Consider the following 15,852-nt stretch of genomic DNA (forward strand, 5'->3'; position numbering starts at 1 on the left):
GATATAATTTATTTTTATTTACAATGCTTCTCCAGGCCAATCGAGTACTAATTTTGAAATTCTGTTGCTATCTTCAGAGTTATTATCTGTGATTTTGGATGAAGTGTCTACAGGGACCCAAGGCACAAGCTTAAAATCCCTATCACCCATTGAACCACTTTTCTGTCCAAGCATTGTTTATTGCCTCATACGTGGTCCACCGCAGGGGGCGTGGGTCCCACGCATTCAAGTGTATTGCCCTTTTCCTATTTTCTTCTGCATGTACAGTTGAGCTCACTTCTGCAATAATTCATGTCTAGTCAGACCAATCAAATTTTGGATGAATCCCACCTTGAGGTGATTCAGGCCATTAATATGATAGGTTCCAAAACCGAAGCTCCACACCCCACCCAATTCTTCCATTAGACAAATCAACACAACCTCATTGCTAGTCTGCAAAATTGAAGGTATAAACAATGTTACTCATTTAACTTGAATTCATCTGCCAATTACATAATTAGATTTCACAATCAGGGAGATTTTTTCAAGTAAAGGTAAGTTTAAGATGTAATGCAAGTAGCATTCAGGCCAGAAATTTCCATGCCAAAAAACCAGTGATTAGACATTTAACCTGTTAGGTTATGTGGAGCCTGATTATCAGAGATGTACCGTTCATCCAGCTAATACTTTCATGGGTCAAGCTCGGTGCTGAGTTCACTGGGGGTCAAGAGGGGCTACACCCCCTTGCTTGGGGATTCAATTTCTTAAATTTTCATGATGTTTTATGTAGACCCTAATTCAATTAAGATAATATATATTCTTTTGTGTGTGAGACAGAGAGCTATCATTATATTGAGAGCTGCTTTTTGCTATTTATGTTTGAACATGGTTGATCAGATTACCATCTGAAAGGAAACCACATTAATCCCTATGCTGTGGTTTGTATCTTTTCTTTGTTTTCTTTTGATTTAAATACTGATGTATGTATGGTGGAGAAAAGGATCTCCTCCCAACCGTATCATCATGCACAGCATGTAAAGAATTCTCCATCTGAGCGACCTCCAACTCAACATCGGATAATGGCTTGACTTTATTTATTTATTTATTTTATTTTATTTAAATAGGGAATATACAATAGGCCCGGCAGATGATCACCCGTACTTCCAAGCTTGCAACAGTGATAATGCTATAGCAGCTGGGGGAGGGGTCATGTGGACCCCGTCGCTGCTGCTACTAACGTGTAGAAGTGTCATATGTGTAAAAGGTGGGCCCTGCCAAAACAGTCAACTGTCACAAAGATCAAATGGCGCCTGATTACTGAATAGTTCATCTACTTTCCCATCTATTTCGACAAAGTGCCCACATGATGGATGGTCCACATCAAAGGGCAGCCAATAATGATGAATGACCCATATTCAAGGGGGGCCTTCTATGACCGATGGCCCACTTCGACAATACACCCATACACGATGGATAGTCCATATCAAAAGTAGGCTCCACATGATGGGCGGTGCAGATTGAAGGTTGGACCCACATGGGGGACAATTAACATTGATAGTAGGCCACACGTTATGGAGGACCCACATCAAGGTTGGCTCCACACAATGGGCGGTCCAAATCAAAGGTGGACCCCTTGGGATGAATGGCCTACATCTAATAAGCCTAGGTCGGCCCCATGTAATGGGCGGTCCACATCAAAGGTAGGCCTCTTATAATGAATGGCCCGCATCTAAGCCAAGCCCCACATGATGGATGCCCACTTTAAAGTTGGGGCCTACTTGATGGACTGTCTACATTAAAAGTGGGCCCCGCATGATGGAAGATCCACATCCAATGTGGACAATGAACATCTAAGGTGGCCCCACATGATAGATAGCCCGCATTGAAAGTAGGCTTTACAGGGTGGATGGTTCGCCTTGATGACAGGGCCAACATGACCCCAACATAATGAATGTCCACATCCCACATGATGGACAATGGATATTAAAGGTAAACCCTCATAAATAAGTAAAAATTGGAAGAAATTTAGAATAGAGAAAGGGGAGAGAGAGATTACTTTAAAAGATTTAAAATTTACTCACATGATGTTAGAAACCAAACAAAATTTTCTCTGTTTTGGCTCGTGAATCTGTTAGATAAGCTACTTGAGGCAGAAGTAGCTTAAGCCCCAAAACGACTTTTGATTTCCCAATCACCCTGTCGTGAAACCTGCATTTCAACAAGAGATGAATGCAGCTACAATTCGTGTGATAGGAGTGACTAATCTATGAAGGTTTAACATGATTGAAAAACTCTTCTAATAATATACTTACATTGAGGTTTTGGTATAATTAACATGATTGAAAAACTCTTCTAAAAATATACTTACATTGCCACTCAAAAGCGTCTACAAATCCATGATTACATTGCCTAAACTTCTACCATGAGATGACCTTCCAATGAATATTTGAACATTTCCAAGTGCTCATGCCGAAAATATCAAATACCCAAAATTCTGTAGCAGAGAAAATACCTTAGAATGGTGCCTACTGAATGCTGAATACAGTCATCTACGAAGAGTTTGCAGCTACGTCTCAACCCATCCCATCTGCTCACATTTGCTAATTTGCATGGAAGCCATGTACAGAAAATCTGCTTCCACCTGAAAAGAGCATATGACAGCATTTAATTCCAAACACCCACTATTATAAGACTATCTTTCAAGAGCAATGCAGTAGAAGTTCCCATTATCCATGCTATAGAAAAGCTATTCAAACCCAGGAGCAACCCAAAGATATAAAATAGAATGTGTATGACCATAGATTAAAAGCGAGCAGCCCAAAGATACAAAAATAGGACGTGTATGACCATAGATTAAAAGCTCGGTGACTAAACCTGGAACTCCCACTACGGCTGCCCATTGTCAACATTCTTTCCTACCACCCATTAGTAAGTCACTGGTTAGACAGTTAACATCATCTGATCAGTGAAAATGTCTAACAAGGTCAATTCATAGTGGTCGAACCAAGATGTTTGCATGTCTTAGTTTCAAAGGGGGAGGAGGAAAAGGAAAGCCAGATATAGAAAATCAACCCTTTGTGGTAAAATGGCTATGGAGAGAGGGAATGATGAAGACGGCTTAAGCAGGTAGATTATAGCCTGCAAACATGGGCTCCAGGTGGATGGTTTACCTAGGCCTTGTCACGTTACTGAGTATTGGGAAATTGGAGAGCAGCGCGAATGGGAGAATCCAACTTCTAGCATGAAGCATTCCTTCAAGTTGGGATGGTTCTAGGGTAAGATTTTGGAAAGATGATTTATATTTTTTATTTTTTAATATAGTTCACCATTTTTCTGGTCCTGATAGGCATGCTCTCACTCGATAGTTCACCATTTTTCTGGTCCTGATAGGCATGCTCTCACTCGAAACCTTTGCAGAAGATAACCCCCCCCCCCCCCACCGAATCAACTTCCTCGTGCCTCACAGGTTTGCAAACCCACTGACTTGCACATGTCAGACTCCTTGATCCGACATTTGGCATGACAACATACCCCCAAACACGAATTTTCTTTGCTTTGCTTTATGAAGTTGCTCCATCCAAGGAGGCTAAGGTGAGTAACGTTTCAGAACAGTAGGAGATCCATACGTTGTCAAGCCAAAGTTTGGCAGAGATTTTTAGAGATGAGGAGATCAAAGAATTCACCAAAATGCTTGGTCAACTTTAAAGTGTCAAGTCAGATTCACCCTTTTGCAACAGGTGGATTGGTTCTTTGACAGATCTGGCAAGTTGTCAATTAAGTCTTACTACAATGCTCTTAGATTGGGTTTAGATGATAGAATGGAGGTCCAACGATATTTGGTCTTACCCTGGTCTGCCTAACATCATGGCTTTTGGTTGGTGGGTGGCTTCTCCTTGTTCTCGATACAGGAGCAGCTGAAAAGCAGAACACCTTCCAATAAACTATGACAGGGAAGTGGAAATAGTATTTCTACTTTCCATAAACACTACAAGTGCATAGCCTTTTGTTCATGGCATTTTGAAATTTCCATGAATTCTTGTTTTTTGAGGTTATTTTATTATTTCTTCTCATTTTCTTTTGGCCATTAGTAATTAATTAGGAGTTTCAAAGGTTGTTGAGTTAGTTTGGAATTAGTTGGGTTTAGCCACTGTTGTCATATTATATGCAGTTTTTGGACTGTTGGGGCTTATACGATTATGCCATTACATGCTCAGTCTGCAATGACAATCCCTCCCTCCCTCCCTTAACTCTCCTACTCTCTCATCACTCTAATACTCATATTCTCTTTCTCATCTTGCTCTCACTCATCACTCTAATACTCTCATATTCTTACTCAAGTCTTAACTTTCTTACTCCCCTTGTCTTACTATAATACTCTCATTCTCACATTTTTTAGCATATGCAATTACACATTTATTTGAGTGGTTGTAATCAATCTAATACATGAGGGATTTTCATTAAAGATTCCCTACACAACCAACAACTAATAACTACTAAAATGTAAATAGTCTAATACTTGGGGGCATTCATTTGAGTATATGCAATTATGCATTCATTTTTTTCACATAATTTTCATTTGAATAGTCTAATGGATGTAATAAATATAACAAAACTTTAATGAAGTAATAAAACTTCAAAAAAAATTAAAAAAAAAAAAATGATTCCCTACACTCGTAGCAAATTTCCATTTCTCCTTGCATTTTCTGATATTATTATTATTATTTTATTTTTATTTTTTGAAAAGAAGAGGGGTTGTGGGATCCAGTGTTCGAAATATCGGTATCGTGTTACATATCGCATTCTTGGGATATAGATACGTATCGGTTATCGCACGGGATATATTCGTTGTTTCGTGTAATGTATTGCTGTTGTTAGAAACATTGGGAAATTGGTTGAATTTTTCGATGTAACTTTGGTGATTATTAAAAAAGACATCAATACACATTTACAAATCAAAACATTACAAAAAACAAGTACACATAATAGGTTTTCTTTGTATGGGATCCTAATCTATGCGTTGTCTAACTGAATTGATGCAAGTATATTCAATGTCTATTCATATAATTTATAAATGTAAGAAGACGAGTGGAAACATAAGCAATATATTCAAAAGCAAAAGAAGAATCACTAGATTAGGTTACAGACATGTTTAATGTGATGTTTGAACACAGATTGCAAACAATTTGCAAGAAATTGGAAAATTTTGATTTTTTTTTTTTTGTTTCAATTTTTCGCAACTCAGCCCATCTCCTCCAAATCTCGAAATCGAAACTCCCAATCCATGATTTTTCATGTCCATGATTTTTCATACAGAACATGAAAAATCATGAATTTGTAACAATCTGACACTAATTTAACATGATTTACAGAAAATAAGAGCATCGAAATTCGAAAATTCTCACTGGATCAAACATGTGGGATATATCGCACTACTTGTGCGTTTCGTATCGCACCGGTGGGATACAAGATATATCATGGGATATATCAGCCGATATTGTCAATATTTAAAACAGTGGTGGGATCACATATGCACACAACTCCTAGCTTTTGCACGTGGTCGCTTATGCAATTTGACAACATTGCTTTAGCATACTAATCACATCAAAATTAGAGGGTAGTTGTGATGCAACCCGGTTATCAAGTCAATGAGATCTCGACACCCGAATCATAAAAGAAGTGGACAAGAGTACACCTGCAAGAATATTTAAGTAGAGAGGAAGAGAAACTTTATTGATATTAAACTTCTTCTCTTGCAATACTTCAAAAAACTTGTACCCAGAAAATTTAGAATGACCCCACTCCCCCCCAAAATGAATCTTTAATAAGAATCCTCCCAACTAAGAAATTGATTTGAAATCAATTATAGCTGATTTCAAATCAATCTAATTTTCCAAAGATTGTAACAACCTTAATAATAGTAAAAGCAAATCTAAGAAGTAATAGTCAAAATCTTTAATCACATTATTAAATCAGTCCCCTTATCTTTCACAAATAAAAAATTGCAGTTCTTGATATTTAGGCCCTAAATAGTTCAAAAAAAACGTGTTGGGCCCTAGGGTGGGCCATGCCCTACACCATTCCCTCGGGTTGGAAAGAACTTGACATTGGCAAGTTGGACACTTCATACAAGTATAATAGAGGCTTGAATCCAATGTTTTTAATCTGTCGCCCATGATCTATGTGCATTTAGAATAGGGTTTGTTCTTCCATCTCACCAAGTATTGCTTGTATTGGCCCCATCAAGTGTTGAATGAAAATAGTTTTCATTTTCAACACTTGTTCAGCCTCTCTCTCTCTCTCTCTCTCTCTCTCTCTCTCTCTCTCTCTCTCTCTCCTTTTAAACTTCTTTATATCGGACCAAATCGATAAGAGTTCCACTTGTTTGGCTGGACTTCATTCGGTAATGCGCAAGATTCGGCATATTCAAACTTAGGGCCAACTAATACAATGTTGAATGCTCTCATAGGAGAAAGTCCAGGTTGGAGTTCTTTGGGCACTAAATCTTGATATTTACAAAGAAACTTTTGCATGGAAGGTGGAACATCCAACTATTTTACTTCTTTAACAATCAAAATGTAAATGATGTCGATCTCCTTTCTTTTTCAAACTTTTTTGCATTAAAGGATTTTTCGCCCTCCTCTTTATCAGATTTGGGCATTGGAAAATGTTTCAGTCAGTGCAATGTAATATTAACAACACCTTTGATGAAGAAATAAGTGTTAGTCCAAGTCAAATGCACCATATTTCAGTCTCATAACCACTGTTTCCCTAACAAAATGTGGTATGTATCCATGAGGACCACGTCACACCATACTTCATCCTTGTACTTAGATCCAATAAAGAAATGAAACTAAGCACCCAGAGTTAACAAAAACTCCTCTGCCTTTCTTTGAGTTTAATTTATTCACAATTTCTTGTGAGACAATGTCCTCACTGCTCCCATCGTCTACCAAAATCGTGCATATCTTCCCACTAGAAGTACACAGGTTCAAGAGTTTGGCTTCATTATTGGACATTGGCCCATCATCCCTTGACCTATGGGAGGTCTTGTGGTTGCCTTATGAAGGAAGTTAGCATGCCGCCGTATCATTAATGACGGTCCTTGTGGGGCACCGAATCTTCTCCCAAGTGCCCAATTAATTATCTCCCCGACTTTTAATGCAAGTGTGTGTGCATCAAACATCTTTAAAAGCCAATTCATTTCCGATATCCAAGTTAACACTATTAAGATATCTTGAGATCTTTAGGTCTTCATACTCACGAAACCCTACCCGCGATGTCAATATATGGTGTTTCTTGATGTATTCAATTACCATTTGTTCCAATGATGTAAATTGTGCATCTTTGATAGGGGTCATGGGTGTAAGTTGTGAATGGGAACACTCTTTTTGACTTATTTTTATCTTTTTCTAAGAATTTACTATCTCATTGACATGAAAGATTTATTCGGCTTGGAAATTATCCTACCACGCTAACACATTACCGGAAAACTTCACTGTTACTAACTTAATCTTCCAATTGTTCGCGGTTTCCTTGTACTCGAACACATTTTTTTTACCTTGCATAGCCAATTGATGTAGTCATCAACATGCAAGACCATATAATTTTGAAATTTCTACCTTAATTTTGGGTTCTCTATCATGTTCCAACAATTGAAGAATTTGATTATTGGTATCTTCATAAGCCGAGGCCGCCTATTGTTGGTTTGGACTTTGCCAATGACCTTCCCTACATGTCCACGTGTTCCAATTTGGATCTTTGGATTCCCTCCACAACGAAGCTCTCACACTTGATTAATGAGATTGCCTACGATAACCGTGAGTTGATTTACTCACTTTGTGAGTGCATTGAATCAATCAGGTTACTTGTGAAAATTCTTCATGAGTCACCCCTTCCAAAAACTATTAGGGGGTAGTGTAGATTCAAAAACCCCAAAGATGACTTGCTCTGATACCAAAATGGTGCAACCCAATTATCAAGCCATTAAGATCTCAACACTTGAATCGCAGAGAAATGCACAAGAGTAAACCCACAACAATATTTAAGTAAAGAGGAAGAGATAACTTTATTGATATCAAACTTCTTCTCCTACAAATACTTAAAAAAACTCATACTTAGAAAATTTAGAATGCCTACCTCCTACACTGCCCCCACCTTTATAGACCCTAAATGAATCTTTACCTTCTACACTGCCCCCACCTTTATAGAGCCTAAATGAATCTTTACCTCCTACACTGCCCCCACCCTTATAGACCCTAAATGAATCTTTAATGAGAATCCCCCCAACTAAGAGATTGATTTCAAATCAATCTAATTTACCTAAGATGGTAACAAGGCTTAATAATAAAAGCAAATCTACGAAATAATCCTCAAAATCTTCAATCATATCTTTAAATCAGCCCCTATATCTTTCACAAAATAGTAAATTGCAATTCTTGATATTTAGGACCTAAATAGTTCAAAATCAGCACATGCTAAGCCCTATGGTGGGCTTTGGGCCTACATCATGTTGGGCTCTAGGGTGAGTCGTAGGCCTACATCAAGTTGGAATTGTTGCATAAATATATTTTGTAAGATTAGGATTTTTTTTTTTTTTTTTTGGGGATCCTTATAATGAAGTTGACTTTTCTCCTCAAAGTAGAGAAAGAAGTAGAGAAGGAGAGTTCCCTTATCCTTGTTGAAATTAGGATCGATCAATGCTGGAGACGTTTGTTGATAGATCAATGCTTGAGACACTAGTGGATTGTCCAATCTTGGGGGATTTCGATGATCCTTGCTAGAGCTACTCACTGGATTCTGATTCCTTGCTACAAAAGGTTCGTACCATAAATTCAAAGCATACCCTTTTGTATCAAGTCCTCACTATTAATCACTTAAGAAGAATGGATATGGTAATTACAAATGGGTGTCTCTACATGACTTGTTGAACTTGTGTAGGTGGGTTTTAGCTATATTCGAGATGGCATTGGTGATGCCCAATTGGATGGTTTTGCTATTACAAACTTAGGAGGAGGGCATGAGGGCCAGTGAAGGCATGCAATGTGACAGAGGTTAGCACTCATAGTGTCTCTGGTCGCTCTGGACGGAGAGAACTAATTTGATCACTGATACTAGATCCAAATAATTGTGAGGTCTTTCAGAGAGTGAAGAGTACGCTGTTTGAAATGGGCTTTGAGGGTTCTCACCATCTGCTCCTCTTTCGAAGAGTAGGATGTTCGAATGGGCTTTGGGGCTAAATAATACTTGGTATGTAAGACCTTTTCCCTTGTGTGTGTGTGTGTTCTCATATTGGATCCCTTGGGCATTTTGAGGGGGGATGATTTCTCATCAACTACGCCTCTTTGTTTTGAAATCGTTGTGTTTTCATCTTAATAAAATTTCATTATCGTTCAAAACAGAAGGAATGGTTAGGATCATGGATTGTCACACCAAGCATCCAATTTGTTTACAGCATACAGGGTAGCAAAATCTGCGCACCGTCCACAGATTAGATTTACTCTGACCTAAACAAGGTGTCATAAGATTCTGAACAGAGCAGCATATTCTGTTCAGCCCTGTGACTGATCACGCCCTTTGCAGTCGATCCCACTAATGGTATGCTACGCCCCACAAATCTCCTCCATGGAATACGATGGTCCTACAAATCAACAGTTTAGCCAGCACTCTACATTCAACAAGACAAAAACATCCACACGTAGAGATGTTACGAGGAGAGTTTCAAGGCATGGCCCACTCATGATTCACCCCACCAAATGAACTACTAGGATAAACGAATGGCCAACCCATTGTTACTATTGCCCACTAACCTAAAAACATCATTCAATTTGGTTAAGGACTTCAACTATTCTTTTCCTTATCAAAACATAATCATTTTTACAACCGATCAAACATGTCCATTTCTTCACGCGGGTGTCTTGAGCAAACTGTCAATCTGGACCGTACACATGGCACAAATGCAAGTCAACCCAAACTGTCCAAATTGGACCCATTGTGGATAGGGCACAGCCTGAAAATCACACTGATCATGTGACCCCAGCCATCCGATTGGTAGACATCGAACCAATGCCCAAGATTAAATTAGTAAGAGCTCACAGATTAATATGAAATAAAATAAAATAAAATCCGATGGTTAAGATCATTCGATAAGTAGAATTTGCAAGATAATCTCATACATATTTGGACGGTCTAGATGCTTAATCATGTATGCGATAGTGGACCATTTCATAAAATGGCAGCTATAAATTCAATCCTAGCAAATCATGAAACATATAAACCAACAAAAACGATGGTGACGACGACTATGACGAAGATCGGTATGGAATCGAATTCAACCGTACCTTTTTCCACCTCAGCTGATGGCTACAACACAAAGCCCTTTAAATACTCTGGATCCCGCTTCGCCCGCTCCTGGAACTTCTTGAACCAGCGATCCAGTATATCCATTGGCACAACGAGCCTGCTCCCGTCGACGCTGCAGAAGCTCTGCATGAAATTGAACAAGTTCTCCCCGACCTTCATCGCAAGCCGCTCGATCCGCCGCTCAGCGGCCACGTCGAGCGACGGGAGTGCCGCAAGGTCCTCGACGGAGACCCCGATCTTGGCAGAGAGCGGCGCGGCGTCTGCAGCTGCGAGCTGCATCTGCCCGCCGGGCTCGGGCCACGAGAGGGCAAGGACGGCCGACGGGCGGGCCACCGAGACTGCGCCGCAGAAGACGAACGGCGACCCGGGCGACTGCACGTAGACGGCCAGCGCCTTGTCCGGCGGCAGGGAGACGGAATTGAGGAGGAAGATGCACATCTCCTTGATGTCTTCATACGCCTCACCTGCGCAAAATAGAGAATCAGGCCTGGCGGTGCTAAAATGCACCGGAGTGCGGAGGGTTTGGGATTCTGAGAGCCTTACCGACGAAAGTGTTCATGTCGAGGATCCAATGGACGGTGTCGATCTGAGAGAAGGTGGAAATGTCCATTGGGAAACTGCGGTTTGGGAAGAGGACGCCAAACATGGCTTTTTTTCCTTTATTTGATTTTGAGAGCGTTTGGATGGGAAGGATTGGAGAGAGGAAGGGAGAGGGGCTTTGTGTTTAGTAGAGGGTATTTGTTGGTGGTCGATGTTTTGGTTTGTGATTTGGTGAGCGTTTGGGTGGGAACGAAATCGCGAAGGAGGGGGTTTTCGAATTGGGAGAGGGAAGATTCCAGTACCGTCCAGACGCGGCCAGCGAACTCAGCCAAGGAAGGATGTGAGGACACATTTTCAACCGTTCAATAGTGGCCACGTGGGGCGCGTATATGGGATTGGAACCGTTGGTCTGGTGGGCCCTGTGTACATGCCTTGACCATGGGTTGCTAGTATACTGATTAAATTCTGTGGGCCCACCGTGATAAATGTGTCTTATCCAAACGGTCCATCCGTTTTCTCAGCTTATTTTAGGCCATGAGCCCTCTATTAAACCATGTCCAAGACTTAAGTGGACCACAACACAGGAAATATGAAAATTGAACGCCTACGGTTGAAAACTTCTTAGCCCACGAAAGTTTGGTGATTGTGACTGCTGACTTGGTAGACACCTCATGGAGCATCTCTTATTCCAAAATCAACGTGATTAGACTTTAGCAGCCGTCGGATGAGTGATCTGAAAAAGGAACGGTTGAGTCGAAGGTTGAGTTTGGGTGCATTTTTCAACCGGCAAAAATCGGACAGACTGTCTGTGGTCCAAGCACTACGATTTCTGGGGAGGTTGACTTAGGGTGCCCTTAAATGTTATTAGTCAGTTTATGCTTCCCAAGTTTACACTGTGGGCCCCATTTCGTTAATCGCAAAATGGGCCGTCCTATTACGATAAGATTCATCATCGCATAGTGAATGTAGATCGAGGCCGTCAGTCTAGTTGGTTTTTATGTGATCAGATGATCATATCGGCATCAACGGTTAAAATGAAAAAGGATCCAATGGGATAAACTGAGGGCTAGGATTGTCTACTTGGTATTATTTCCGTCCAAGGGCCATCTATGGATATCAGCCACTGGATTGATGGTTCAGTTCACCTCAAGAGCAATGAATATTTCTACATTCTTGGTGAGCCAAGGTTACATTTCGAAGGAACCACTTGTGGGCCCGTACAACTTGTCTGTAATTATCTGCTTCATGAACTTATTCTATGACGATCAGCCCATCAAGAGAGGTGAAAAACACAAGTCCATTTGAAAGCTGATTGCCAAACGCAATGATAAGCTAGGTGGGGCCACCTTGATGTTTGTGAAATATTCATCTTGTCCATTTATTTCCCTATGATAGATCATGTTAGGAGATAGTAGAAATGAAATTAGTCCAAAATCCAAGTGGAAATGCGCACCGTTGAAACTTCTATAGTCTGGTAATATTTATATGCCATCAAAAAACTTCATAATGTCATTAATCCAGCTTATATGAACTAAAAACACAAAAATTGTTGGGCTGATTCAAAAATTCCATGGCCTCATTAATATGGTGTAATCTTCACTGTTTCCTGTCACACTGTCCACTCAGGTTTTTTGATGTATTTCATTTTTAGACTATGTACTGGCGTGATTTAGTAAAATACATATAGATATAATGGACTTCTCACAAACATTACGGTGGCTCCACCTTGCTTATAGAGGGACAAAGTGTGGCAGACAATTCAAGCCCTACAACAATGTCCTTAAGTGGTGTTTGGAAACTCCGGAGACCTTAAAATGTAAATCCTAAGCATAAGGCCGTACTAGGTGGAGAATCTAAGATAGAGGGCATATCACGCAAGTGTCAGTGTCACTGTAGATTGGTTTACTCGATTTTTGAATCTACCTCTTACATAAGATTACATCATCCCAATGATGGAAAAAATTAGCAGACAGTACTATGAGTGAACCCATGCATCATGGTGGGACCATGAGTGCCCCCAACCACGTGTTTCAAGGTGGGAGGATTGGCTTCAGTTGCAGTAGCAAGATTGGCTACTGAAGTGACATCACCAGTTTATGTAGGCCCCGTGATGTAAAGCAGGTCGCCGGCAGTTTTGATGGCTGATGTATCAGAAAAGGCCCAGTCGATGATGAAGTGATCTAGACCGTCAGATGTTAGATTAGGCATATCTTGCAATTTTGAACGGGTTATCGAATGTGTAGAACAAGCTACTTTAGTCACCCAACCCCGCTATGCCGGATTGCGCAAGCCAGATATACTAATTTGATTATAACTCTTCATCCAACGTTACCAAACATTGTCCGCTTCGTTTCGCAAACACATGCTGCGTACAAGAATACCGTCCTAGAATACATTGAGTAGCAACTCAGAGGCTGATTCGGCGAATCCACTCAGCATACAACCTTCCTCTCTCTTTCTTTCTTTACTTTCCTTCTCTTTCTTCTCCTTTCCTTTCTTTCTTTTTTCTTTCTTTCTTTTTCTTTTCTTTTTTCTTTATTTCTTGCTGATACGTCCAGCAGGGCTGGCCCTTTCTTCTTTTTTTCTTCTTTCTTTCTTTCTTCCTTGTTTTTTCTTTCTTACTGAACGACAAGGCCTTTCATAGCCAATCTGGACCAGAAAACTCCTTGCGTAAATTTACTTACGCTGCAAGGAAATCGGGCGTAAAAACCTTACGCAGCACTTGGACACGGAAACGGGACGGTTTTCGAAACCAAGAAGCGGACGATGTTTCCTAACGTAATGGTTTGTGCATAACGTAATGGTCTATGCAACTTCGATTTTGGGTGGGCCATCATCTGATCAGTTCCGTCAGCGGTCTAGATTCTGTCGTGGAATGCTTTTATAGAGCGTGAAAGCTCCCGGACGTCTCGTGCGTAATCCTTACGCAGTCCTTATTTCGCAGTGGGATTGGCTGGGATTTACGCAGAAGGTTTCGCACTTGGTTTGTGCGTGAATTCTTTGCGGACGGAACTCTCGAAGGTGCGGTTTCCTTGCGGAAAGACAGCGACAACGAGTTCTCTTCTTCATTGCGTCCCATTCGGACATCTTGGCCAGGGTCGGAACTCTGTTCCCAAACGTTTTAACGGTTTGGATCATCCATATTACTGATGTGAATGGAATGGAAGGTCCACGATCTCGGTTGCTGCTTCTCGTGCGGCATCTTGTCCGGACGGCTGATGTGCATGGACCTCCACGGTTTTGCATTATTGCCTGTAATGGTGTGTTTGATTTGATGAATGGTTTAGATCATCCAGAAGGGTTGAAGTGGTGGTCCAATCTGGATTGACCGTAAGGAGTTCGTTTGCAGCCCGACGGTTTGAGCTAGAAACCGTGCACTCGTGATAGCTTGGAATTAATCAAGAGGATCTAGAATCTAGTCGGTTTGTCCCAGGTATTCCAATGAACGGTTCAGATCACTTGATCCATTCCGAATGGTGGCCCACAATTCCTCCCATGTGGGTTCGCTGTCCGTCCGTTGCGGCGGGGAGAATTTGAAAAGGAGAAGGTTTCCTCCAGTTCGGGTCACCGCTATTTGGACTGACCTTTGGTTTTGGTGCTCCACGTTCTGTGTACACTCGCCACATGTGTGAGGCCCATGGTGATGGTTAATAAAATCCATACCGTTTACTATTTGCCTATGGTCCCACTAGGTTATGTGGCCAAGGATGGTGTAAATCCACAACTCAGGTGGACCATGCTGATGGGCTACGCCCCAAATCTAAAATACAGGTCGTTACACTCACGTTTTCACGGTTGTTGCTATAGTGCGCGGGAGAGTTTCTCTTCCAAATCGGTTCTTTAGTTGGCGGGGTCCATTGATGGTGGAGATCATCCCATATGAAGTGCTGAGATCCGGTGATGATCTTCTTAGTTGGGGCGAGCTTGCTCTAGGAATAAGAAACTGAGGTAGTTCAGTTTTCAATTTGAATGGTTGCAGAAGGGTTGCCGGCTTGGAGGGACATGACCTAATGTTGCATTAAGTGAGGCCCACTTGTGATGAGTTATTGGGAAATTTGCTCCCTCCATCGATTTCGCGGGGTCATGTTGTGACATGGGCTCAATTATGAAGCGGATCCGAGCTTTAGGTTGTTTTATCTTGAAAAGTTTCTAAGTGGGTGCGAAAATGTACTTGATCTAAATTATCGTTGACACTAAATGATCGGGGCCCAAATTCAGATGAGATGTGCAGTCAAGATAAGTAGACAATTGAGCAAAATTTGGTGGTTGATCGATGTTGGGAAAGGTTTAGATCTAAAATTTCACCTTTTGTGTCAAAAGGAAAGAGTTGGCTTTAGCGTTCAACGGCGTATGATCATAGCTAGATTAGGGTCCAAATTTTGTATGATATTGTAATCATGTGAGGCCAAGGTGTAGTCCAAGTTTGAGTTGCGATAGACGGCAGGAAGTAGTTAGATCTTAAGATTTAGATTCATACAAAGTTGATAAGCTCACTTTCGGCTAAGTAAAAGCCTAAAAAGTTGGGGTCTTCATATTTCACACTTGGCCCGTATGATCGCTAATCCAAGTCGTTCATAAAAAAGAAAATATCCTGCTACAATTACCCATGAGGTTTATTCAATCGATGGACATCAAAATCAACGATTACAGGCTGATTTTTCAATTGTGCTACTTTTACAATGATTTAAGGGCTGAAATTCGACGTATATGGTTAATTTATGATAGATAGGCACAATATAAAGTTTTACATGAAACGGATCATGGAAGCTATGTGTTCTGGAATTCAAGGGTCTAGGTTAATAACATTTTCATAACTGTTGATAATCTAAGAGTTTTGAAAAATCTAATGGTTCTATATAGTTATAGGCACGTTTCTAAGCAATTCTTATAAAAGAATATATATCTAAATTATTATGAATAAAGAGTTATTTACCAAATTAATCAATGGAACGTACATGTATCAAACCACATGAT

At 40.6% G+C, this 15,852-nt stretch overlaps 1 protein-coding gene across 4 annotated transcripts; it reads right to left on the reverse strand.

The window, feature by feature from the left end:
• Positions 1–239: 239 nt before the first annotated feature.
• Positions 240–11,208, reverse strand: LOC131251611 (protein OPI10 homolog). 4 transcript variants are annotated; one of them, XR_009173999.1, is made up of 5 exons: positions 10,882–11,207; positions 10,317–10,802; positions 2,492–2,620; positions 2,061–2,187; positions 240–1,250 (listed from the first exon to the last, which is right to left on the reverse strand). XR_009173999.1 is itself a non-coding variant. In XM_058252449.1 (3 exons), the coding sequence occupies exons 1-2, from the start codon at positions 10,982–10,984 to the stop codon at positions 10,339–10,341; spliced, it is 567 nt and encodes a 188-aa protein (XP_058108432.1). In that variant the 5' UTR covers positions 10,985–11,208; the 3' UTR covers positions 2,247–2,620; positions 10,312–10,338. The 4 variants fall into 4 exon arrangements, 2 of the variants coding, with proteins under 2 accessions (XP_058108432.1, XP_058108431.1); XR_009173998.1 differs by lacking the exon at positions 240–1,250 and having other exon boundaries at positions 2,011–2,187; XM_058252449.1 differs by lacking the exons at positions 240–1,250; positions 2,061–2,187 and having other exon boundaries at positions 2,247–2,620; positions 10,312–10,802; positions 10,882–11,208.
• Positions 11,209–15,852: the final 4,644 nt, after the last annotated feature.

Source organism: Magnolia sinica, chromosome 7, assembly GCF_029962835.1.
Source record: "Magnolia sinica isolate HGM2019 chromosome 7, MsV1, whole genome shotgun sequence".
NCBI lineage: Eukaryota > Viridiplantae > Streptophyta > Magnoliopsida > Magnoliales > Magnoliaceae > Magnolia > Magnolia sinica.